Source organism: Pipistrellus hanaki (assembly GCF_964339955.1).
Source record: "Pipistrellus hanaki genome assembly, chromosome: 4".
Lineage (NCBI taxonomy): Eukaryota > Metazoa > Chordata > Mammalia > Chiroptera > Vespertilionidae > Pipistrellus > Pipistrellus hanaki.
Genome location: NC_140506.1, coordinates 22574370 through 22600487, shown reverse-complemented (window position 1 = coordinate 22600487; position 26118 = coordinate 22574370). Strand labels below are relative to the sequence as shown.

Sequence of the window (26118 nt, the reverse complement as noted above, 5' to 3'; positions counted from 1 at the left end):
CACGTTTATCATTAACTCTTTATTTAAATGTTCCAAGGATCCCAAACACCATTTAAAAATTAAAAGTGCAAAGCACTCCATCAACAAAAGCACATGAGTATCACAATTCACGATACAGCTTTTACTCCGACAAAGTTTATTTTACCCTTTATTACAAAGGCACAGAAGTTATCTGAGACCTCAGATATTTACCTCACTGCATGTTAATGTTGCACTGCTACGGTGCAACTTAATATAATTATTATAAAGCTCATAATGCAGTTTTCCATCAACTCATAGGAGATATAGACTCTTTCTATAAATAATTAAAAGAAATACTGGACTTAAGAGCAATATAGGCACAACAAAGGGGACCTGAAAATTTCTGTAAGAGCAGTTATGTTTCTCGATGGAAATTAAGACTTAACTGTGAAACTCTACCTGCAACAGGTAAACTGGACCCAGTTTGCCAAAGAACAAAGTAAAGTGAGCAATTTCTAACAAACTAAAAAAATATTTTTTAGTAAACTCCTTATGAAAGCAGTACTGAGATCATTCATAGATGCTTCCATCATTCTGTCAGTTTCCAGTCTTTAAAAATATGTACTTTGCAGGTCCAAAGTTCTGGATTTGGTTGTAGACACCAAGGTGGAGGCCCCGTGGTCTCCTCACCGGGGCACAGTGGCCCCCCCGGCTGAGTCACTGCCTGTGCTGGTGGCGTCTGGACTGGCACTCTGTCCTGTTTTCTGGTCGGCACTCACCTCCTCATCTTCAAGAGGTCCAGAGCTGGCTGCACTCTCGTCCGTCAGAGCAGTCCCCTCTTTCCTCTTTTCTGCCAACACCTCCAGCCCCATCATCCTGAGATAATGCAGCCTTTCATTCTTGGGCACAAAAGTTCGAATTGATGTCTTTCCCCGCCATCCACACAACACAATGGGACACTGCAGGGTATCTGGTTTCCTACAAACAAAGTGGCTTCATGTAAGTATTAAGTCTTTAATCATTGCCTCCAGAGGTTTAATATGCAGTCTCTCCAAAAAATTATACCACTAAGCCACTGGGAAGGCATTTCAGTCTGTGATCCTATGGGTTTTCTCAAAGATCAGCTTCCTCCCTCCTACTCTGAATATCATCAAACACTCAAATTGGTCAGTTTTTCCTTCACTAGGTGGGGTGCTTTGGCTCTCTGTCGTGTTCCTGGAAAGTGCTGACAATTTGGGACCTACTCCACTAAGCATTTCTGTCAAGCGCCAGTGGTTACACAAAAGCAGGGTTGGTCCCCTGTGAGCCACTGGGGAACCCCCATGTCCCACCCTAGAACAGCACTGATGCTTAACAGGTAACCCAGGCACTGAACCAATGGAAGAGATGGCAGAACATAATCTCTTTTAACTGTTCAATCTTTCCATTTATTGTTTACGACAGAAATTAGGATTAGGTTTCTAAAACACACAGAACACATACTATGCATTTTATTATCTAAATAAAAATGTTTGGCCTGAGCTGAACATTATATAGAAAATATTTTCATGATGATATACAAGAATGTAGTAGTTCAGTTCTAAATTTTCCCTATATTGTTTTAAGGAACATTCATAAAAGGCTTCTTTCTAAGCACAACCACAACTCCCCAACCATAACACCAAAGCCCAATGGCAAGAATATCCCCACTTACGTAGGATCAGGCTCATACTTCAAGACGACGCTCCCCTTGACTAGAAGAGAAAGAGACAAGCATTGGCCAAGCTTCCTACAGTGGACACGAGAATAAGCAATAATCTACACTTTGGGGTCTCCCGGATCTCAATGAAGAAAGGACTTTTCTTCTAAAAACATGAAGGCATCGGCCAACTAAGCACCAAGTAGGGCCATCAGAACAACATGGTTCAGGACAATGTGGGAGAAGACCAAGACAGACCATCGGGATTTAGGTGAAGCTACTTAGCAAGTCTCAGACACAGGGAGGTGGGACTAACTACTGGTTAATTCTCAAAGTTCAAGGTTAGATAAAAGCTCCAACTCCCAGAAACAGCATGAAACACATAAAAATTATCAAAAATTATACTTCAACCATCTATACGATTAAAAAAGTACAAATGGCTCCTTTATCCTTTAAAATCATCTCTACTCTAAATTGAGGTTATGCCTGAGGAGATAAGAGGATTCGGACTCAACACAGCATGTGCTATGTTCTCTAGGACTCCAGTCTTAAATGTAAAACAAACTATTATATGACCTCAATAACCCATTTGTTCAAGTTTTCATCAAATTGAGCCAGAAATAGTGAACACATAAAAGTTAGTAAGAGTAAAGGTGAAGGGATTAGAACCCCCTCACCCCACCCAAAAACAACTCACAGACAACAATATGGTGATTACCACAGGGAAGGGGAGCGGGGGGAAGTAGAAGAGGGTAAAGGGGCCAAGAAATGGTGATGGAAGGAGCCTTGACTTGAGGGTGATGAACACACAATACAGATGTATAGAATTGTATACCTGAAACCTACATAATTTTATTAACCAATTTCACCCCAATAAATTCAACTAAAAATTAGTAAGAGTAGAATTATTTTTATTCTTAAGTAAAAATATCACTCAAGTGATCTAAGTGGAGGTTTCAGAAATATAAAATCAACAGTGTTACAAAAATCTGTTTTGGGTGAGAATCTATTTTGGCTGGCTAGCAACACCATAGCAAGATTGCATATTCTGCTTTAACAGGATTGATAAAAATGCATTCTTTGCTGCCACATGGGTACCTTTCCTGGTGGGCAGTGACATGGAGCTCCAGCTGGTGGGCTGGCCAGGCCCTAATAACTGCACACCATCAATGCCACATGGGTACCTTTCCTGGTGGGCAGTGACATGGAGCTCCAGCTGGTGGGCTGGCCAGGCCCTAATAACTGCACACCATCAATGGCAGCTAGGAGATGCAGGATCTCCCAGAGTCTGAGGAAGGAGAACAGCCCTAAGGTGCTCTTGACCGTAAATACACTGAGACCAATTATGTTTCCATAAAACCCTCTGGAAACCAACAGTCAGTAAAAGACAGTCACAATGTACTGAACATAAGACTAAGATTCAACAAGAGGAAACAGCCACGGCTGTACTGTCTTTATAAGGACTAGTGAGGCCTCCACACAAGTTAAAATGCTTACCCAGGTCCTTGGCTTGGATGTATGCCTCACTGCTAAGTTTTCTAAGAAATGGATTTTCCTGGGTTAATAGAATTTTAACATCTTCCAATGATACAGTGATAATTCTTGAATTAATAAATGGATACAATGTATAGATTCCCTGTGGGAACAAAGAGAGGTCACTTTATGAATGGAAACAATCACCTGGTAAAGTGAGCACCCATTGTCCTCAGGGCCTTCCCAAGGACCATGTCCAGGCCTCACCTCACTATAGCCCTGGGCAGGTGCAGCAGCACCCTCTGCCCGGAACCTGTAATAATCTGTAAGCAAACTCTCCAGAGCAGGAAACCCAGCCTCAGAGAGTGCAACAGTGAGACTCAAATGGCTGGTAGTACTAGCCCAGCTCTGAGCTATCCAGACCTGTCAGGTTGGCTCAGAAGCTCCTATTTGTGCCCAACTGCTTCCCATTTATTTGTGGCTGGTGCTGTCCAAATCTGTTCCCCAAATTACCTCCTGTGCTAACCGGAAAGCACAATCAAACTCTTCTCCACTGCTATTTCGACACCAGACTTTTATCCCGGTATTAATAACCTATAAGTTAAAAAATATGATGAAACACACATAAATAAAAGTCAGGATAGTCAATTAAAATAATCCCTTCTACCTTGAGAAGGCAGAACTGTAAGTACCAATGAAAGAAGGAAAAGAGAAATGAAGAACCTTGGAAGACCAGGAAACTTTGAAAATGCAAGACTATGTCAGCACACAGAATGAAGGAGCAAGGATCCTGTCCCCCTGAAAGCTCCTGTGAACACCAAGTCCCAGTCAATGTTATGAAACTACTTTGACCTCATGGACCTCCAGACAACACTTGGAGATATAATGCATTAAGTACATAGGCAAAGGGAAAAACAAGTTAGGAAAACAGTAAAGCAAATGGAAACAGGGAACTAAAAGTAGAAACACTCTAGAGAAAATAGAAATGACAACATTATACCACAGCAGCAGCAGCCAGACCCTCCAAACCCGTGACACCTACCTCCCATGATACATTGAGAGGGACAGTGGGACAGAAGGGACGCAGGCTACACATACTGGACTTGGGAGAGGCAGTGCCAGAATCTGCTTCTCCCAAGGAAACCTGAGCAGGAGTCCTCAATTATGCATCAGTCCCCATCTGTGACCTGTACCTTCATCCTCTCACTATTGTTCAGCAGCACGTTTCTCAGTTCTTTGGAAACCATGTAGAGTTGTCTCTTCTTCCCTTCTGTAGTTCGAGTTAACAAATTCATCCTTGGGAATGAAGGATCCAAAGCATAAAATTTCCTACAAATAGAGCAGAGGTGCTTATGAATATAATTCAAAATTTAATAGACTGTCTTTAAGCACACCCCATTCTCCCCGACAAGACAACGTAAGTGACCATTCTGGTAAATATATACAAAAACTTAATGAATAAGGAAGAGAGAAGTTGAGACTATTATCCTTAGCATATATTCTCTCTGTTCTGCCTGGAGATTCCCAATCAAGGCTCTACCCAGCCCCACTATTCCTCATCTCCTAAATTGGAACTGAGTAAGGCAGCCGTGGCCACTGATTTCATAATTCAACTGAGTAATTTACATTCAGGATCTGAGTGAGTTCTTCCCTATCTCCACTGTCTTTACCTTTGGGCAGTCTATTTTCTCTGATTACTGCTCACTTTAAATTGAAGGGTTCAGTAAACACACCCTAAAGTTTCACCCAGCTGTAACATGCAATTAAAAAGTAAAAATACAGTTATACAGAGCTAGATAAAAATAAAACTATGGATAAATGTTATTAGTTATATATTTATAACCCCACAGTGAATTTATTTAAAGAATCAAAAAAGACTGAATTAATCCTTACTGGATTGGTGGAAATAATGGGTCATCTTCAGGAATAAACACAAATGGATCTTCTTTAAATCCAAATAACTTCATTTTCTTCGATGGAGGGGGACTAAAGGAAATGGGATGAAATCAGTCATCTGAAATCGGAAACAGCACACTCTTCCCTGCCCTCAAGCTCTGTGCATCACGGGGCTTTATACACACGCTTCCTCAGGTCTTAAATCTCTCCCCCCAGACACAAGTTCCACACCAAAAGTTCCTTAACACTGAACTGAGTACTTTGCCAGCCAAAATGTGTTCACACTGCCTGCTGAAAAACCACCACAGGAAAGGTTCTGAGATACCAGTCAATCTACACAGCTGGGAAGGCACTAGAATGTTAAGACTCAAGACAGACCGTGTTTCTTACCCACACACGCCATCTTTCTTATTTCCATTATTCTCTAAATCCTCAGTCCTTTCTATTATTTCTGCATCACCAATTCCAGTGTCCAGTTTCCTTTCCAGCTCTGAGGGGCCCTCAGCTTTCTCTCCCGTGGGAACTGCAGGGCTGGACTGCACAGGGTCTCTTGGCTTCGCAGACTCCCCCTGCAGCTGTCAGAGGGAATAGTAAATCTATTTACACTACAATCCACTTTGCACTGCTATAAAAAGTTAATAAAATGGAACTTACAAAATCAATCTCAATTATTTTCCTATAACATTTTATAGAAAATATAACATCTTGCTGTTATAAACAGAACTCATGGACATTGTTTCTTTTAGGTTAAAATCACTTTTCCATAATCCCGTAAAAAGCATAACAGCTGGCAGGTAATGCCAGCGTGTCTTCATTTAAAATGCTGCCGGCATCCACTCTGTATTAGGCACACTGAGAGAGGCAAAGGAGTCAACATAACCCCTAAATTGTAGGCAGGGCGGAAAAGACAAGTATAGGAATAATCACAACGTAGGAAAGGATAGTGATACTGTTCCAGAGCACCTGGAGAAACTTCGAAAATCAGAAGAATGTACCTCCAGAGATAAGGAAATACCTGTTGAATAATAACTGAACAGGGCAAAAGTATAAATGTGGTTTTGAGAAGGAGCAAAATGTTTTACTTATGTTAAATGCTCAGATACTTTTTATATAAAGTCTTAAATGAAAAATTATTTAAAACGATCTGTCCTTTCTAATAAGTCCCAAGATTGGTAAAAGTAGAAATTCCCAGTCCCTATGAAGCGAACTTACAAATTAGACACCTAAGCACAGAAAAGTTCCCCAGTTCACAAAGTTGTAAAGTGAACTAGCTGATTCTAAAGCTATTAACATTATACAACACTGCCTCCCAGAGAATAGTTTATTTAAATGTAGAAAAAGGCAAAAAACAAAACCACCACCTGAAACTGCTTGGCAAGGCCAGCAGTGGCCCACATCCTTTCTAGCCCCATCTTCGCTTCCTGAAATGCTGCCTCTTTTTCAGAGTCCATATCAAATGCCCCTTTCTCCACAAAGCTTTCTCTGCTCCATCCCAGCGATCTAATCTTACCCTCCCAGGAACACCAGCAGCACTGTGCAAGTACGGCTTTCCCTGATGCAAACTCTGGATTAGTGGCCACATGTTTTCACTCCAACTAGATGCCAGAATCATGAATACGAAGAATCTCAGAAAGGCCCAAGGAGCACAGGCAACCAAAATATATTTACAGACAAACAAAATAAGAAGCTGATATGAAAGAAAATAAGTTGTTCTAAAAAGTGTGATGCCACAGCAGAGACAGACTTAACAAAAAGTTCAAAACCCATTTACATAGGTGATCATAAAGCAAAATGTCAACATAGCCCCAAATTCAAGTGAATCTAAAGTACACTTATGTGAACCGATCTTCAACCTATGTGTGGTACAGTTGTCTGACCCCTGCAGAGGTGACTAGAGTTAAGATGCATCTTAGAGCATAATATCTATACTATTTTTAGAAACTTAGTATAAAAGCACATAAAATACCTCATTAATAACTTATTTTGATTATATGGAAATAACATTTTAAATATACCGGGATAAACAAAAAAAAAATTTATTTCACTTTTCTTGGGAAAAGAGGCTGCAAAAAAACCAAAACCACACATGTGGCTGGGGCTCCTTTTCTGTTAGCAGTGCTTTGATTGGCCAGCTCTCCTCCCAACCAGGGTGTTAGGGATCAATTAAAAGTCAAGACCACCACACAGAGACCTTCACTCTCTAAGGGAAATGCTCTCTAGCTTAACACCAATGCCATGGTGACTACCCAAAAGTGCCAGTTCCAATCCTGGGCCAGTTTGAGGCGGTATACTCCTATATTAATCTGGATTAGCCATATCCCAGAAAACTGTTTACTTACTATTTCTCCAGAGTCTAAGCATTATTTGTCCTAATTTTTAAGCATGGATCTGAAAGAAATGCAGACCTTCAGACTGCGACTCCAGGCTAAGTTCTATGAAGGCTGGCATACAAACTAACAAAATAATGCCAAACTGATAAGGAGGAGAGTACATGTTAAATCACAACTTTGTGTCAAGTCTCGAAAGGCAGCTCTTTCTCAGCCGTTCTGCTTCACAGTTGCCCTTACAATGACCCAGGAGGCAGTCTAGATCCATTGCAATAGGTCAGGGCCAATCCATTCCTTTTTAGCTAGGCCTGAACAAACTGTAATTATTCACAGCCAAGGTGAAGACAGGCTTGAGATTAGAAGAGCTCCATCAAACTTAAATGGGCTAAATGGAACAAACCTACAGGGAATTATAGGGTTCAGAGCCAGTTTGAGGGTAGGGTGGGGGATACTCTGATTTTGAGCCACAGAGCAGTCTTTACATGTTTTCAATTTTTATTAAATAGTTAGATTTAAGCCCTGGCCAGTGTGGCTCAGATGGTTGCGCAGTGTCCCGTGCAATGAAAGGTCTGCTGATTTGATTTCTACTCAGGGCACATGCCTGGGTTGCAGGCTCAATCCCCATTGGGGTGGACATGCAGAGGAGACTTCTCTCTCTCTCTTCCTTTTAAAAAAAATCAAGCCCTGGACAGTTTGACTCAGTGGATAGAGCATTGGCCTGAGAAGGGTCCCAGGTTTGATTCCAGTCAAGGGCACATGCCTGGGTTGTGGGCTCAGTCCCCAGTCGGGGGCGTGCAAGAGGCGGCTGATAATGATTCTTTCTCGTCATTGATGTTTCTCTCTCTCTCTCTCTCCCACTCCCTTCCTCTCTGAAATCAATAAAAAGTAAAAAATAAAATGTTTTAAAAAAAATCAATAAAAGAATCTTTAAAAAAAATTAAATTTAAGGTGCAGAAGAAATGAATTTTCCAGACTGCCTTTTCCACTTACATATCCCTTATAAGAAATTGCTTTTTGTTTGGAAAACTGAACATTTAAATGAATCCCTCCACACACCATCAGGCCCAGCCCCCAAAACACGTTCCAACTGACCTCTGTCAGCTCCTGCCTTGAATGCACAAAGAGATCACATGGTATGCTGTGGTATTTTGGAAGACGTTTACCTTTGGTGGACGTTTATTCCATGGCATTGAAGACTTTTTCACTAATACTGCCACAAAGAACCCTCCAGTATTTTGATGATGTGGTAATATTCTAAGACTAAACAAAACAAAACAAAACACAATTTTCACTTTTTAACTGATCCAGAATACATTCTTTTAGTATTAAATATTAAGACAAGTACTACAAAGATGGCCTGTGATAGAGAAGTGATGTCTTGTTAATATTCACACAGCCCTCATTCAAGGAACAGCCAATGTGTAATATGCAGAAAATTAATGCAATATCTAATGTATTACTATTAGGTTCTAACTACCTTCATTATTCAAAAAGGCTCAATGTCAGCAGCTAACAGGTACAGAATTCTCACGTGTTGAAAAGTTTACATATCTGAGGCCAGCCGGAGGCACAGCCCAGGCCTGTCAGGAATGCCCAACTTTCCCATTGTCCCCAAACTCTGAGAGCCCAAAAACTCACCACCGCTCTAGATGCATCGCCTGCAACTTCTCTGGGTCCTTTGGTGGGAACATGGTTGGCCGAATCTGGGTATGTCTGCTGTGAGGAACTTCATCCCATTCTGCAAACCACTGCCCATCTTTCGTCATTACCTACAAAATGAGAGGGGAAGATTCTAAATTACCAGCACTACCTAATAAAAAGGGGCCAGTGTACATATTCTCAAAAATGATAAATGATGATTTTCATTTCTCTAAAGCTAGGAAGACTATTTGCAAAGATAAAATTGATATAAATAGTCCAGGCCTGTTTTTCTCAGTAGTCAGAATTGTCAACCTGCACACTGAAGGGTCTGGGTTCAATTCCTAATCAAAGGCAAGTACCTGGGACGCAGGTTTGATCCTCACCTCCAGCTGTGCGTGCAACAGACAACCAATCATTGTCTCTCATATCAATGTGTCTTTCTCTCCTTATTTCACCCTGCCTTCTACTCTCTCTAAAAATCAATGGAATAAATATACTATCTTCAGGTGAAGATTAAAAAAAAAAAAAAGAAAAAGGAAATAACTGTTTATTCCGCTAAACAGGACAATTATTTTATAAAGCATTTTCCATGTGGAATTTAAAAAAAACATAAGCCTCATATTATTTCTAGTTTAAAACTGAAAAATGTATTCTTGTATATTACAAATGAAGCTTAAATCTCAGCCAATAAAATAAAGCAAAGTTGTACTTATAGAGATAAAAATAAACAGAGCTGATGTCCAATTAGGAAAATGAGGCAGGAAAACTCTTCCATGGCCAGAGAAAAGTATTTGTATAATCATACTATTTATGTATGTATAATCTTGAAATTGATTCTAAAAAGCATAACCAAAGCTATTATTCAAGTTACCCAAATATGGATGCTTAGAACTTTCAGGACTATGAAGGCTGGGTGGATTGTACCTACTCTGTTGAGCAGGGTCTTCACAGAAAGATTACCTTCCATTGTGTGAGTCCAGGCATCCATTTCAGTCCTGGCAATTCAGAAGACACATCAGCAAGCTCCAAAGCACCTACATATCAAAAAATAAAATAAAATAAATTTTCCCACATGATGCCCAGTGAATGAGATGCAGATCACATACTGCATGATTCTATATTTAGGAGATGTCTGGGTGGGGCAAAGCAGTATAAACAGAACATACATTCGTGGTTCTTAATGGGAACAGAGAGTGACTGCAAATGAGCAGGAGGGCTCTGCTTGGGGTGATGGGAATGGACAACTAGTAAAATCGGACTGTCGTGAGGGCTCTGCAACAATTTAGTAAATTTACAAAAGATCATAGAATTGTACAGCTGAAACCAGTGAGTGTTATGGTATGTCCATTGGAGCTCAATAAAGCTCTTGGACCAGGGAAGAGCTGCAGAGTCCCAGGACGCATCCAAAGCTGACTGATTCCATGACCAAAATCAAATTCCATGACCAAGATCAAGTTAAAGACATCACAAGGCTAGAACTCAGCTAAGGGAACCCTCCTGGTGTTCAGAATTGGCAGTCAGATGTTGTGGATCACCTTCATGCCTTTATGGCAATCCCAGAACCAAAAAAGTAACATTTTAAAGTGAACTGTGGCAATTTTTAAATACTCAGTTTTAGGTCCAAAATAAGTTTTCTAAAACTGCCCATTAGAAAAACAGCCTAGTTTTAAAAGCACACGTCCACAGTAGCAGTATTACCAGAAGCTGTGAATGGGGCAGGAAACCTTTCACGTGAACTACCACTCACAGGCCACAGACATTGATTTGACAGCTTCACAGAAGAGGAAACACCAACAAAGCCCTACATAAGCTACGAAAATTCAGACAATAATTATAGACAACAAAGCAAGACAATACCCAACAAGCATCTAGTAGTGAGACACCTTTGACCAAAACATTGTATTGACTTCCACTAGTATATCTGAAGAAACTTACTTTAAAAAGTGAACACTAACAGTGGAGGTTCCCAGAAACTGGTTTCTTCAAACACTGTCTATTGCTCAGTATGCCTGCCTGCCAGTATTTGGGTCAGAAGCTGCCAATGCTGGCTCAGTTTTGTAGACTGATTGTTTTGTGGGCTGTCCTTCCTCTAGATAAGTCTCTTGAGTACTTTTCAGGTGGGGACCACACCCTGTCCTGTCACAGCAACTGCCAAGTGCAAAGCTTAGCAAAGGTCTATGCTACCATGAAGCCATGTCTACACAGGATGCCTGTCACCAAGGACTGAGAAAGAATCTACAAGCCTGAGACAACCACATGTTTAATGGTGGCTGAGAGCAAGATCTAGACTGGAAACCCACCTGCCTAGTCACTGAGAGGGATGCCCAGTTAATCTATTCTATATATACTAGAGGCCGGGTGCATTAAAATTCATCCACTGGAGAAGGATCCCTCAGACTGGCCAGCCCCTTTCTCACAGTCCGGAAGCCCTCAGGGGTGGGAGGTGATCTAATGATCAGTGGAAGGCAATACCCCCATCACACCTCTGCTGCTGCCACTGCCGGCAGCACAAACCTTGGCTGGCCCTGGGCAGCTGGGGAGCTGAGGGGACTGGGCGCTGCCATCTTTGTGAGGGTGTGACAGTCAATTAGCATATTCCCTCTTTATTAGATAGGATAAAAGCTTAAGCGACTAGCCAATCATTCAACTAGTAGCTATAACATGTATTGACCACCAGTGGGCAGACACTCAATGCAGGAGCTGCCAAGCTGTGGTGACTTAAGAGGAAGGAGCCCAATTCTAGGGTGCGTCACATGAGAACTGCCCTCTAGCAATCAGGGACCTGTCAAGGGGATGTCAGAGAGCTGGTTTTGGCCCCAACCCCTCAGGCCAGGCCAAGGGACTCCACTTGTGCACCGGGCCTCTAGTTTTCTATAAAATTACATCACCCACAGTCTTTCTCTTCATATACCTTCTGAGATAAAGTATCAACATAACTGTGGAGATTATGACCATGTAAAAAAACATCACTCAGCTATCACATCTTTCTGTAGACCAACATAAGTACAGCGAAAACAAAACAAACACAGTAAATGCAGGCTGAAAGACAAGAGTGAGCACTGACTTACACATAGAACAACCAGCCAGTGAAAACCTAACTGGAAGTCCACAGCCTGTTGCAGATACCACCACAGGAAATGCACTCTTGTCTTAACTTCACAAAAATGCATGTAGTAAATTTGATAGCACTCTATTCTGGAATGAAATTTGCAATTTCATTCTATTTGAAATTTCTCATTATTTGCTTTAAGAAGAATATGACAGGAACCCTGTGCACTGCTGGTGGACTTATAAAATGGTGCAGTTACTATGGAAAACAGCATGGGGTAGGTCCTAAAACAGAATTATCACATCACCCAACAATTCCTCTTCTGGGTATTACACCTCAAAAAACTAAAAGCAGAGCCTCAAAGTTATTATCCACCATAATATAATGAGGAAGCAACCCAAGTGTCCATGGATGGTATACATACAATGGAATATCATTCAGCCTGAAAAAGGAAGGAAATTGACATATGCTACAACACAGATAAACCTTGAGGGTAGTATGCTAAGTAGGCAAGTCACAAAAAGACAAATACTGTATGATTCTACTCATGAGATACCTAGTCTGTTCCAACTCAGAGACAAATACTACAACAATGGGGAGAGGATAATAGGGAGTTGTTTAATGAGTTCAGAATTTCAGTTTTACAAGAGGAAGAACTCTGGAGACTGGCTACACAACAACGTGAATGTACTTAACACTACTGATCTGTATACTTAAGTATAGTTAAAATGATAAGTATTAAGTTTATGTATGTTTTACCACAATTACACTGATAGGATCTGACACAAATATTCACACTCAGATAATGGGGCAAAGCTTGTAATTCATGAAAAACATATCTATTATATAAGCTTGTTTTCTATTAGAGCTATCTCATTTTAGGGTTTACAGGTTAATAATATAAACAAATGCCCCAGGAAAAGATCTATAGAAGTATACAGTATAGCAGCAATTTTCAACTTTTTTTATCTCATGGTACACATAAAGTAATTACAAAAATTCTGCGGCACACAGGCTGAAAATCACTGCACTATAGCAATAGTAGTGAAAAGTCTATACTTTTATTAATACAGCGTGCTTACCTTCACTTTTTTCTAGTAAAGATGCTATGACTGCTTCATCTTCAATGGGATTCAGTGAACACGTAGAATACACCATCCGGCCACCTTCCACTAGCTGTTCAGCACCCCGGGTAGCAATCCGCAGTTGTAAGCTAAGGGTTGGATATACTAAGTCACTGAGACCGAACACAGCCAGAGTGCATTCTTTATGGGCACCCTTTATGTCACATATTCATTATAAGTTTTTATGACAGACTCACAATAAAATACAAAGTACTCTAAAATAAATAATTTCAATTTTTAAAAAACACTTAAATTCTAATGAATTTAAAATAAACCTACAAAAGATGTTTCATCTGTCCTATATAATAAAAGGCTAATATCCAAACAGACCGAACAGCAGAACAAAGTGAACTGGTTGCTATGACGTACGCTGACCACCAGGGAGCATGTGTGGAACATGGTGGGCATTGGCCACTGTGAGATAGTGGAGAAGATGAGCATGAGTGCCAGACCAAGGTGGGGCACTGTCTCTGTCACTCGGGCAAACCTCAGGTGGTTACTAATAATTCTTTGCTCCCACGTGCCAGTCCCACCCGGTGCTTGCACCCACTGCCAGCGCTGGCCCTGCCTGCACCCACAACTGGCATTGGAGCACCACTGCTGCTGGTGCCTGGCACCAGATCTGAACAATCGGTGCCATCAGCAGGTGTGAGCAGTGGCTGCCGGCCCTGACCACCGGAGGGCTTCTCCCCCTCCCCCTGCTCCTGAGAGGCGATCTGAGCAGCAGCTGCCACTTGCACCTGCTGATGGCGTCGGCCCCACTGGCATCCACTGCTGGTGCCAGCCCTAATTACTCCACACCATCAGCAAGTGGGAGAGGCTGCGACGGGAGCAGGGCTGCTGGCAGACAGGACCGTGGCAGGAGGGGCTGGAAGTTTGAACGGGGGACTGATTGCTTGCTATGATATGCTTTGACCACCAGGGAGCAGCGTGGAATAAAGGAAGTCCCTGGCAAGCAGCTGGGGAATATCAGACCTCATCACAGGCCAAGCCTAGGAACCCTACCAGTGCATGATTTCCATGCATCAGGCCTCTAGTGTAAATATAAAAAAAAACCTATTTATATAAACACTGGTTTGTGGATTTCCCCAGCATGTTGACAAGCAAAGCATAGTGATTAATGACTGAATTCAACATATTAGATGAATTTCACTATTAAAAAGCCTCATAAGTTATACAAATATTTGATTTTTCTTTTCTATGAACAATTTGTAGCCTTCAGCACATTCCAATTTTAATGCCTATTTCACAAAACAATTTTATTTATTTAGCAGAGAAATAAAATCTGGTGCTGAAGTTATTAATGATGAACATTCTTTAACTACTTAGACCATCCACTGTTATACATTTAAGTTAAGAATGTATAATTTTAATAGTAAATGAAGAAAAAATATAAAATATTCAAAACAGGAACTTAAAAAATCCATAGGAACAGAAAACTGTAATACACTAGACATGACAGAAGTTATTTTTGAGGTATGAGATTCTTTTTAAGAATTCTTCAAAAAAATTTTAGGGATAATAAATATCTGAGATAAAAATGTTGAACAAAATAATTAAACACAAAAGAACAGGAAAACAACTGGTAAGACAATAAGTAAATAGTCATTTCATTTTAAAAAAATTTGAAATGTTATAGGAAATTCTTATAAAAAGCATTTTTAATAAATGTGTATAATCTTCAGTTTACTACTCTTAAAGATTTTAAAAGCAACTATTTCTGATATACAAGCAAATTCCCATGGAGCAAGTTACATCATTAACACTCTGATGCTTACATAGAGTCAAAGATCTGGATGCCCAATTAGGTGATGCAACAATAAATTTTGGCCAACTGATTTGTCAAACAATGCTGCCAGCTATTAAGTCTTACTTACCCATGCAGCTGCAAGCTATTTAAGGTGGTCCACTTTTTCCAGACATCAATGTTTTTTCTCATGGTGCCATCTCCACTGGAAAGATATTTAAGAACTTAAAACTTTCTACAGGGAGATGATTAGAGTTTAACAAATATGTCACATTCAAGCGAAATTATAAAATAGGTATCCTATCTAATAAAAGAGTAACATGCAAATTGACTGTCACTCCAACACACAAGATGGCCTGCAGGGGAGGGCAGTTGTGGGAGATCAGGCCAGTAGGGGAGGGCAATTGGAACCAGGCCTGCAGAAGACAGTTTTTTTTTTTGGGGGGGGGGGGCAGTTGAGGGAAACCCAGGCCTGCGGGGGGGGGGGGGGGGGGGGGGGGGGGCGGGGGTAAAGCTATTAAACCCTTGTGATCATTGGAGGGGGCAGTTGGAGGACCAGGCAGCAGGGGAGAGCAGCTGGGAGGGACCAGACCTGCAGAGGAGCAGTTAGGCATCAATTAGGCTGGCAGGGGAGTTGTTAGGGGGTGATCAGGTTGTCTGGCAGAAGCTGTTAGGGGCAATCAGGAAGGCAGGCAGGCAAGCAGTTGGGAGCCAGCAGTCCTGGATTGTGAGAGGGATCCCAGATTAGAGAAGGTGCAGGCTGGGCTGAGGGACACACACACCCCTGTGCACAAATTTCATGCACTGGACCACTAGTAAATTTTATAATAGACTTGCTTCATTAATCTCTCTGAACATATCTATTTTTATCTACCCAGTTTTTCTGAGGTAATTCCTGCATCTGTTGCTTTTTCTGTCATTTCATTTTCCTTGATGGTCAAGTACCGTGGTCGGCAAACTGCAGCTCGTGAGCCACATGCGGCTTTTTGGCCCCTTGAGTGTGGCTCTTCCACAAAATACCACGGCCTGGGCAAGTCTATTTTGAAGAAGTGGTGTTAGAAGAAGTTTAAGTTTAAAAAATTTGGCTCTCAAAAGAAATTTCAATTATGTACTGCTGATATTTGGTTCTATTGACTAATGAGTTTGCCGACCACTGATCTAGTCACATGTCCTTGAGGTGCAAAGTTTGCAGGATGAAAACGTCTTGAGACATGATAGCTTTCGTATAACGGCAATGGGTTAAAAATCTGTATTTTAGGAATTTTTTTCAGCTCACAACTTAGTGCTCATAAGGTCACTTTACTTTTACAATATTGGTATAAGAAATGAGTTAGGCTCCCAATCAAATGAACAAGGTTTTAGGAAAACATCTGATCCAGAGGAAAATTATAAAATTGCAATCTAGAAAAAAATTCATTTCATGACCAATTTTAAATTTTACTTTAAAGGGAAAATTTTCCAGGTATTTAAAAAACTCAGCCATATTCAGCGCTACCAGCATTATTTTCAAACTCAGTTCTGTTACTAACAGTAAATCTGTCACTTGTTTAAACAAGATGAAGTTAATACTGATGCATCAGTTAAATACTACTTAGTGCTAACAAAGTTTTGTGGCAGTTTTTGAACTCTAACCTCACAAAATCATGTGTTGAAAAGCTATTAAACCCTTGTGATCATTGCCTATGTCACTGCCTCAGAGAACTTAACAGCCATCTTTAGTTTGACTAATTTCTTTCTGGAAAAACTCATTCAGTTATGGCATAAAACTTTAGTAAAGGCAAACTCTAAAAACCTAAAGTTTATATGTAAAATGTGAGGAAAGTATGTGAACAGATACAGTAAAATCAGTTCATCAAAAGTTTGAACTCCCAATTTCACTATGCTAAACAATATAAAAGTCACAAGTAAAAACGCAATGTGTTTTTATTTGATGACTGTTTTACATACTCACTGAAGTACAAGCATATACACTCAGATCAACAAATCACTCCAATTGACTACATCCTGAAATGCATGAGTTTATGATGCCCTTTTCCTCTCAAGTATTTTCTCTCTTCTTTTAGACTACCAAAACCACCCCTTTCTTAACTGTGCTCCACATGCTCAGTGTCTGTATTACTAAAACTCTGTGTCTGTCTTCTAATTTAGATCAGGATGTCTTTCTTCATACCAGCTACCACAAGAATCATACAGACAATGGTGTGTTCATGTGCAGTTTCATTTCAGTCTTTATATGATTTCTTAATGGATCGTGGGCTTTCTGGTCCCGATAATATAAATACCTGCATGGGACGTCACACAGGATGCGATCGTAGAAGAGAACCTCTTTCTTTCCATTCACATCTATCATGAGTCTTGGTATGCTGGACGCATCGTGGTTGACCACCATGATGCAGGGACTGCTCAACCTTTTGGCCTGATGAACAAGCAGATAGCAGCGCTTGTTGTCCACATCATTTGCAATGACAAATCCCTCTGGGAATATAAAATTGTAGTGTTGGGTGACATGCAGCACAAGTACATTCCTGAAATACATAACCTGTAGGCTGGCATGTGAAAGGTGAGGATCCACGAAACTTGAGTCCCGAGTGTGAAAGATTGGCTAGGACTACAGGAGTGATCCAAAAACAGAAACCCCGGTGCTCAGCATGGATCTCATGGTCCCTTAAAATTTCAAAACCTCAAGATTCATTTGTTCAACTAATTATTCACTTTGTACCAATTATTATGCCAAAAATGTATTTTCTTAGTAGCTATTAATAAATTAGGAGGATGAAGTGAGACAGACAGGTGTACAAACTAACAGAATCACCTGACAAGTGTTTTAAATACTGCATGTTGCTGGAGCACTAATCTAGTCTCTGGATCAGACTCTTGGGGTGGGGTCTCACACTCCAGAACATTTAAAAGCTGTTCCCTGGAAGACTCTGAGTTGTACCACGGCTAAGTACCTGGTGGAATGTTTCCCGGGTGCCACTTCCTCTCCCTTTGGCTCCTTTCTCATCTCCAGCAAAAAGGCAAATATGTCTAGTAACATTTTATAATCAATATTGCTCTCTTAAACGAAGTAGGAGATAAAGATACATAAAAATATTAGAAGACTAAGACTATACACAGTATTTTTGTATCTTTATAAAATCTCTATAAAGGAGCATCACTGATACTACAGTAATAGCTGCCATATTCTGAACACTTTGTAATCTTGTATCACACACTCCAAGTTCAGGACTGATGGCTCATTTCATACGTGATGCCTGTAGTAATATCACCTAACTCACCTCGTAAATGGTGATGGGATTTGAACTCGGGAAGACAGACAGTAGTTCTTAACATAATCCAGTTCGACTTTCAGGGAGGCTTCAGGCAATGTTCTAATTTTTCCCTGTCTACATCCCACCAAAGTTGCAAAGCTACCTCCAAACCCCAGTCCAATGCATACCTGGAAAGGGGACATTCATGTCAGCATGCAGCATTTCAATTAATTGTGTGGTCTTTGATCCAGGTGCTGCACACATATCTAAGATCTATTAAAAAGCAAGGAAATATTTGAGACTTTGATTTTAAGAAATCAAACATTCTACATTTAATTTAAAACAATGAGTCATTCTAATATTTTTATTTCTATTCCAATACCTAAATATATTTCTTTATAGAATGAATCTACAACGTGAACTATTTAACTGATAGGGATCTCGTAACATAGAATGCCCTCAAGTCATAGTTACAATACTCTCTCAAGGGACGGGAACAGACAGTACTATAAGCCAGTAAATACATTTAGGGATGAATGAGTAAAGATACTAAATGCAAGAAGCACTAGAATATATTGCTAAAAAGAGAGCTATTTAGTCTCAAATCTCAGCTCAGCCAACGACTAGTGCTGTGACCTTGGGCCAATTACCTCAACTTTTCCTTATCTCCTTTTCCTTATCTGGAAAAATGGGGATAATCATAGCATCTACCCCCACAGGGATGTGTGGATAATAAAATTAATTCAGGCAAAGAAAAGAGTGCATGTAACAACCTCTCAACACATTTTCAATATGACTTTTAATCTGATTTAGTCAATCAACACCACTGCAGATAATCTGTATAGTAAATAAACAAATTAAGAAAAAAATTTTGCCTGGCCAGTGGGGCTCAGTGGATTGAGCGTTGTCCTGTGCACCTGGAGGTCACAGCTCAATCCCCAGTAGGGAGTGTGGAGGAGGCAGCAAATCAATGGATCAACGTTTTTCTCTTATTGATATTTCTATTTCTCCCTCTCCCTTCTGTTCTCTGAAACCAATAAAAAAAATATTTTAAAAATAATTTTTAAAGAAGAAAATAGTTAAATAACATAAAAATCAAATAGAACAAAAATATGAAATACCTAAAAAAAATTATCACTTTCTATTTATCTAAAGTGGAAAAAAATTTCATTATATTAGGAAAAAAGGTCTCAACCACAAAGCGGCCTTATAATACACAATACCTTATGGTGAGGTTGAGCATTAAGCAGCAATGGAGGAATCATACTAACAGCTTCTTGACGACTGATATTTCCCTTAGAAAATAAAATGTTTAAAAAGTCAGCAATGACATTAAAAAGTGCAGAAAATTTCAATACTGGAAATTCAAAATTTTAAATGCCACAGAAAAAGACCATAGAATCAATCATACACAGAACAAGAGTTAGTACTACACACATTAAAGAGGTAGGACAGAATTTCATACTAGTGGATACATGGTTGCTATCTAGAGGTCAAGTAAGAATGACCATTTACCAAAACTTACCTTTAAAAAGACAGTGCATTTTGAAATTGCATTAAAACAAAGGGAATTTTAAGCTTATGTAGTCCCCAATTCCTACCTTCAGAAGATCTAGAAGTTGGGTAAACATGTCTCAAAGGCAAACAATGCCAATGAAATATCTTCGGTAAGAGGAGCAGTCAAAGGGGGCACAGGACAAAGTCACTGTTAGCAAGTTTTTCCCTCTCAGCTAAAACTACAACTTCTATATCTCAGTCTGTTACAGGAACAGCCCATGTCTGCTTTCTATTACTGAGAACTGTCTCTCAGAAAGGTGAAAGCATTAATCATTGCTTTTCTCTTTCCTTTCCCAAGATAAATTATTTAAAATTCTTCACTAAATTGTCTGTTCTAAAGAGTGAGTTAAGGCATCTCTGAAGATGTATGACAGTTTAGAATCAGACAAAATTTTCTTATGAAGTCCAGCACTTGCCTCAATCACAACTCTATTTTAACAACCTTAAGAATGAATGTTTAAAAAGGGAAAGTAGCCCAGTTGGTGTGGCTCAGTGTACACATGGTTTGATTCCTGCTCAGAGCACATGGCGGGTTGAGGGCTAACCCCCAGTAGGGGGCTGCAGGATCAATTATTCTCTTTCATCATTGATGTTTCTATCTCCCCTTCTCCCTTCCTCTCTCTGAAATCAAAATAAAAATGAGAGAAACCTATAAAATATCAGCTAGTAGGAAACTTCTGCTCCATTACAAGGGCCTAAAAAGGGCTATCACTACTTACTCATCGGCCTTTTAGAATCTAAATATAGACTTTTACATTCATTCACACCTGCTAATTTTCACCATAAGGATTTTGGGCTGGAAATGAGTCTGTGAAGACTGAGTCTTGCCTAAACCGGTTTGGCTCAGTGGATAAAGCGTCAGCCTGCGGACCAAAGGGTCCCGGGTTAAGGGCATGTACCTTGATTGCGGGCACATCCCCAGTAAGGAGTGTGCAAGAGGCAGTTGATCAATGATCCTCTCTCATTGATGTTTCTAACTCTCTCTCTCTCTCTTCCTCTCTATAAAAAATCAATAAAATATATTAAATGTGACGGAAACACATCAATTGGTTGCCTCCTGCATGAGCCCTGACCAGGGTCCAGGCCGGGAAGAAGCTGCAACTAAGGTATGTGTCTTTTACCAGAATCAAACCCAAAACCCTTTGGTTCGAACTCTTTACACTGAGCCAAACCAGCTAAGGCTTAGGTATTTTTTTGTATGTATGTATGCTTGTTATGACAAAAATGGAGTAGAGACAGGACAAAAAAACAAAAACAAAAACAGAAGTGATAAAAAGTGAGTTTAAAAGTCTCACTATTAGTAAAATAAGTAGCACAGCCATAAAAACATACTACTTTCTTGTTATAAGCACCTGGCATATACACTTGAGAGTGGAATAAGTGTTTGTCTCCTAAATGGCATGCTATCAAGCAGTCCTGTGCACACCCCAATTCTGCAGCCACCCAAACACAATCAAGCTAACAACTGTGATAATATCCCTATCAAAGTTCATGGTTAGTACAACCAAACAAGGTAACAGCTTCATAATCACAGATTACAGGTGAAAAATACAGATGCAGTTGTCTTTCCTGTATACTTTATCTACTTGACCACTCCCATTGACAAATAGGGCTAAAAATATAACTATGACACAATTATGCATTTAAAACTTTAAGGAAACCAACAAGTCTAAAAAATTCTACTCACAGATTCCGTTTCGCTAACCAGAAACTGGTGAAACTTTTCTAATTGTGGAGACTTTCTCAAAATTTTTCGGCTCAAATTTGTGTGCCAGGCAAGTTCTTCAGGATACCTGACCAAAAAGAAAGTAAAATGTTTATGGACTGTATATATTAAAGTGCTCTCTCACTGACTTCTTGTTTATCCAGGTCATATAGCCAATGAAACACCCAAATTTGTTCTGCTTGCTCATCCATGATCCTCTCCAGTTCAGTCAGCCAACACTGATGATGTCCCCTGGGACACAGGAGCATGGTTCTTAAAAGTCCCATGGACCGGGCAGAAACAGAAGAGCCTAGGGGTCACAGGAGAGACACACACATGTGCCATCACAGTAAAACCATGATGATAAATGTTTAGGATCTGACAAAAAAGTGGAGAATCCTCTGCTCTTCACTATGTATGGTAAGTTAACGATGGCATAAAGGTCATCAGAAAAGTAAAAAAACACATAAGATAATAAATTTCTTAAATTTAAAGTGCAGATCACACAACCAAAATAATATGGCAAACCAAGTATCAAAATGTTTGACAAGCATTTGATTACAATTTTGTTTACTGTATTTCTGATTCTATGAAAAGAAAAAAAAATTATATACAGAAAACAGAATTCCCACAAACTTTCCTAAATGTTATTCCATTATGTACCACAAGGTTAAGAAGAATCTATACTAATAAAATGGTAATATACTATTAGAATGTCTTCCGGACATCCACCAAGACAAAGCCCCAGCGACTGCAAAACCAGGGGCGCAGGCCTCGCATCCAACAGTGGTGGCAGCAGCAGGGTGATTGGGGCGGTGCCTTCCCCTGATCACCCCAGTCACCTCCCACAGAGGGAGGCGAGACTACAGCTTAGGCCCGTTTCCCAAGCCGGCTCCCCATGGCTGAGGGGACCACCTCTCCAAAGTGCACGAATTTTCGTGCACCGGGCCTCTAGTATTATAAATTTCTGCATTTTGAGCAATACAGAAAACCATCAAGCCTCTTGGTAAGTGTCTGTTTTACTTGCTTGCTGAGAGATGTATGTGTATCCCAAACCTGGTAAGTGAATTTGATTGAGTAAATGTTTATACAATAAAACTGCCATGCAGTTATGGGGGGAGGGGGGGGACAAAATGTAAGTATTGGAAACCCAAATCATATAATATGTTGTCCACATGCTTCAGTTGTGTTCAGAAAAATAAAACAATCAATAACATGAAGATAATGACTGGCCATTATTAGACAGTGATTCACTTCTATTCTTCAACCACAGAGAACTTCAGCTGAATAATGATTTTAGCATTGGCATTTGTCATTGATTCAAAATGTGTACCCTGCACATATCACTGATATGGACAGTAAAAATGAAAGAAAAGCAAACAAATCTACAGCCCATGATTAATGAAAACCTGACCCTGGTTTACAATCACTAAAGGATATGTAAAAAAGAAAGGTAATATCATTCATTTGAATAGTCAAAACCTACAAAAGTTACCAGAAAATGCTGGTTAAATTCACGGTTTTAGAACAATTATTATTGTTAATACATAAATATCTAAATATGTATGTATACACACACACACACACACACACACACACAATTTTGTGAGAATCTGCAACAACTCAAAGTTGATAATCTGAAATGTGGAACTATAACAATTAAATGACTCCCCAGGACTTGACCTGGGCCATGAAATACAAGTAACCGACAGAATCAGACAAGCGGGGGGGGGGGGGGGGGGGGGGAGGGGGGGAGTTTAGCACAAATATCAGGAGCATGCTGGGGCGCAAGAGACAGAAAGAGTCAGCTGGAACAGACTTGTGCAGCTTTGCCAGGTTAAGGCTGTCATTTTTCTGAAAGTAAACACTCAGCAACAGTTTGACATGAGAAAACGAGCTTAAATGGAAATGGTAGAAGTGGTAACATCAGGGAAGCAAAGAGGTTGGATTGACTGAGGGGAAAAAATCATACATGAAAACATGCACAACAGTATAAAGAAATAACAATAAAAAGCAGTGGGTGAAAAATATGAGGATATCTCATACGTATGTTCAGGTTCTTTTGTGCTAATAGCAAATACATTACCAAGACATATATTCAAGTGACAAAGATTAAAATCCCAAACACATGCAACAGCATGGAGCCTTCCTGTACCTACCAACTCAGAGGTTGTGGAACTTCAACTTTCTGACCATCCACCTCCAGGTCCTCCAATTCTTTGAAATACTTGTTCTTTAAGCAATGTAGAATCTCTTTTGCATGGCTGTTTAAAAAAAAAAAAAGCAAGCAAGTTTCAAACCAACCTGAAAGGCTAATACAGTTAATCTTTTGGTGAATTTAAGATTTCAAGTGATCTAAAACTAAAAACAACCTTTGCATGGAGAGAAGACATTCTTTTATTACTGCCTCTTTATTCCTTCAAAGCTAAAAGATACTCACTGTTTAATCACCAAAGGATAACAAACTAAATACATTTCTACTGCATTCCTTCCCTCTTAAATATTCCTACAGTTCCATTTTTGCTTGCAATTCATCTTGAAAGGGTATTAACACAAAAATGTATACACTCTAAGTAATTATAAAGGCAGTGTTTATTAAAATAATTTCATTTTCCACATGTGTATATATACCGTTTAGTGGAGGACACCCTTTATATCCTATATAATAAAAGGCTAATATGCAAAGCAACTGAACCCATCACTATTATGAGCACTGACCACCAGGGGGGTAGACGCTCAATGAGGAGCTGCCCCTGAGTGGTCAGTGCACTCCTACAGGTGGAGCACAGCTCAGCCATAAGCCCTGAACCAGGCTCATGGTCAGTGAGAGCAGCAGAGAAATATGGCAGTGAAATATGGTAGCAACCATACTTGGGTAAAAACTGCTGTTTGAATTTTAACCCTGTTATTCTGGCTTCTGTATCTGCTTAAAAATAGGGTAGTTACCTCAGCTTCCAGGTGGAGACCTGGAGGCTAAGGCAATTTTCCTATGCCTGGGACCAGAACTACAGGAGATTGATTCCCACTGACTCAGTAGCTTCAGGGGTAGAAACTGTAGGTAACCTTTAGAGATTAACTGCTGAGCTCTGCTTCTGAATTATCGGCTATCGCAAGATAGGGCCATATTCCAATGTCCAGCAGGATGTTGCTGGGAACAACCCTGCTGGCTAGTCCCAGCCTTTGAAGTTTAGAATTTAGAACAAAGGAAAATTCTTGTGGTTTGGACCTTTAAAAGGACTTCCTACACCTGAAACAGTGCGGTCATGAGTGTGGCCACCCGTGTGTGGTGCTCTTGTGGCGTCCTGGCCAGTTCAATAAATTCTTGCCTGCTTTTTTTTAATCAATCATCAGCCTCCAGTGGTCTTATTTTCAACCCAGGGTTCAACCCACAACAGCAAGAGCCTCTCCTGCCTCCACAGCACCACTAAGGATGACCCGCTGCCGGCTTAGGCCCACTCCCCATGCCAGTCAGACATCCCTGAGGGCTCCTGGACTGCGAGGGGGGGGTGGCTGAGAGACCCCCAAGGGCACAAATTTCGTGCACCAGGCCTCTAGTGTGTATGTGTACACACACACACACACACACACACACACACACACAGAGAGAGAGAGAGAGAGAGAGAGAGAGAGGGGGGAGAGATGGAGAGAAAAAGCTTTATCCAAACTTGGTAACTTCAGAAATTTTTTTTTCCTGTCTTGTAACTCCTTCCCACAGATCTAACACACAGTTCTGTGAATAAAGGAAGCAACATATTTATTCTATGAGGCGTTTCCAACGATGTAAGTCTACAGACAAAGACCCATCGGGATAGACCTCAATAATGTCAGAAATTTTCATGTGTTTCAAAGGGTAGGAGTCGTGGCTCACGAACCCCCAGGGGGTCCATCCTTTCTCAGTTTGCTTTTTCACTTCCTATTCTAGCCTTCCATCTCACATGCCTCCAGACCTCCTTGGCCTACCCCACTGGGCCCTGCGCTCCCTCCTCGATGCCTTATCACTCTAGGATCCACACCGCTGACTTGCAGCGGTTATCCAGCCATTTAAACGGGAAAACACTCTCCTTTTTTAAAATTCAACCTTAGGCATCCCAACCCTTGAGGAAATAAATGCACTGCTTACCTCTTGTAACCAGTAATTCTTAAGGTGGCCGGGAGGGGCTCCCTGAGCGCTTCCATGAACTGGTCCCACTCGCCCTCGGGTACGATCTTGAGCTCCTGGTAGTAGTGTTCGAAGAGCTTGTTCTCCTTGACGATCTCGGGGTACCCGCCTTCCCAGCCCTGAGGGGGGGAAAAGGGAATTACTCAGGCTTCGGGGAGCCACCCCACAGGTCTAGGGATCTGGGAGGCCCACGTGGAGCGCGGTCCGCCTGGCCCCGGCTCCTACCGCGTCATGGCGCTTTCCGGCGCCGTCCTCCGTTCCCTCGGGCCGCCGCTGCTGCTGCTGCTGCTGCTGAAGCCGCCTGCACCGCGCCCTCCGCCCCATGGCCCACGCGGTCGCGCACGCCGCCCGCACCCACAGACCCGCCACCGTCGGCTGCGCGTACTTCCGGGTTGCAGCGCAAGGCCCCCCGCAGGTGCGCTCCGTCTCTCCCGCGCCTGCAGAAAACCTCAAGACCAAGTGATAAGCACTGCGACCCCTACGTCCAGAAAACAAAGGGATCCGTTGACAGCCTGAGTGTGAAAGTGGCAAAAGAGAGCAGCCACAAAGG

The 26118-nt window shown here is 40.9% G+C and overlaps 1 protein-coding gene across 1 annotated transcript; it reads right to left on the bottom strand.

The window, feature by feature from the left end:
• Positions 1-25977, bottom strand: NSUN2 (NOP2/Sun RNA methyltransferase 2). Its single transcript, XM_084881659.1, has 19 exons — positions 25794-25977; positions 25530-25687; positions 23569-23673; positions 21392-21497; positions 19371-19442; positions 18336-18420; positions 17179-17371; positions 15027-15101; positions 13108-13238; positions 9937-10010; positions 8974-9104; positions 8499-8595; positions 5399-5583; positions 5006-5098; positions 4306-4441; positions 3626-3706; positions 3137-3275; positions 1655-1694; positions 1-939 (listed from the first exon to the last, which is right to left on the bottom strand). The coding sequence occupies exons 1-19, from the start codon at positions 25890-25892 to the stop codon at positions 648-650; spliced, it is 2292 nt and encodes a 763-aa protein (XP_084737785.1). The 5' UTR covers positions 25893-25977; the 3' UTR covers positions 1-647.
• Between the last annotated feature and the right edge of the window lie 141 nt (positions 25978-26118).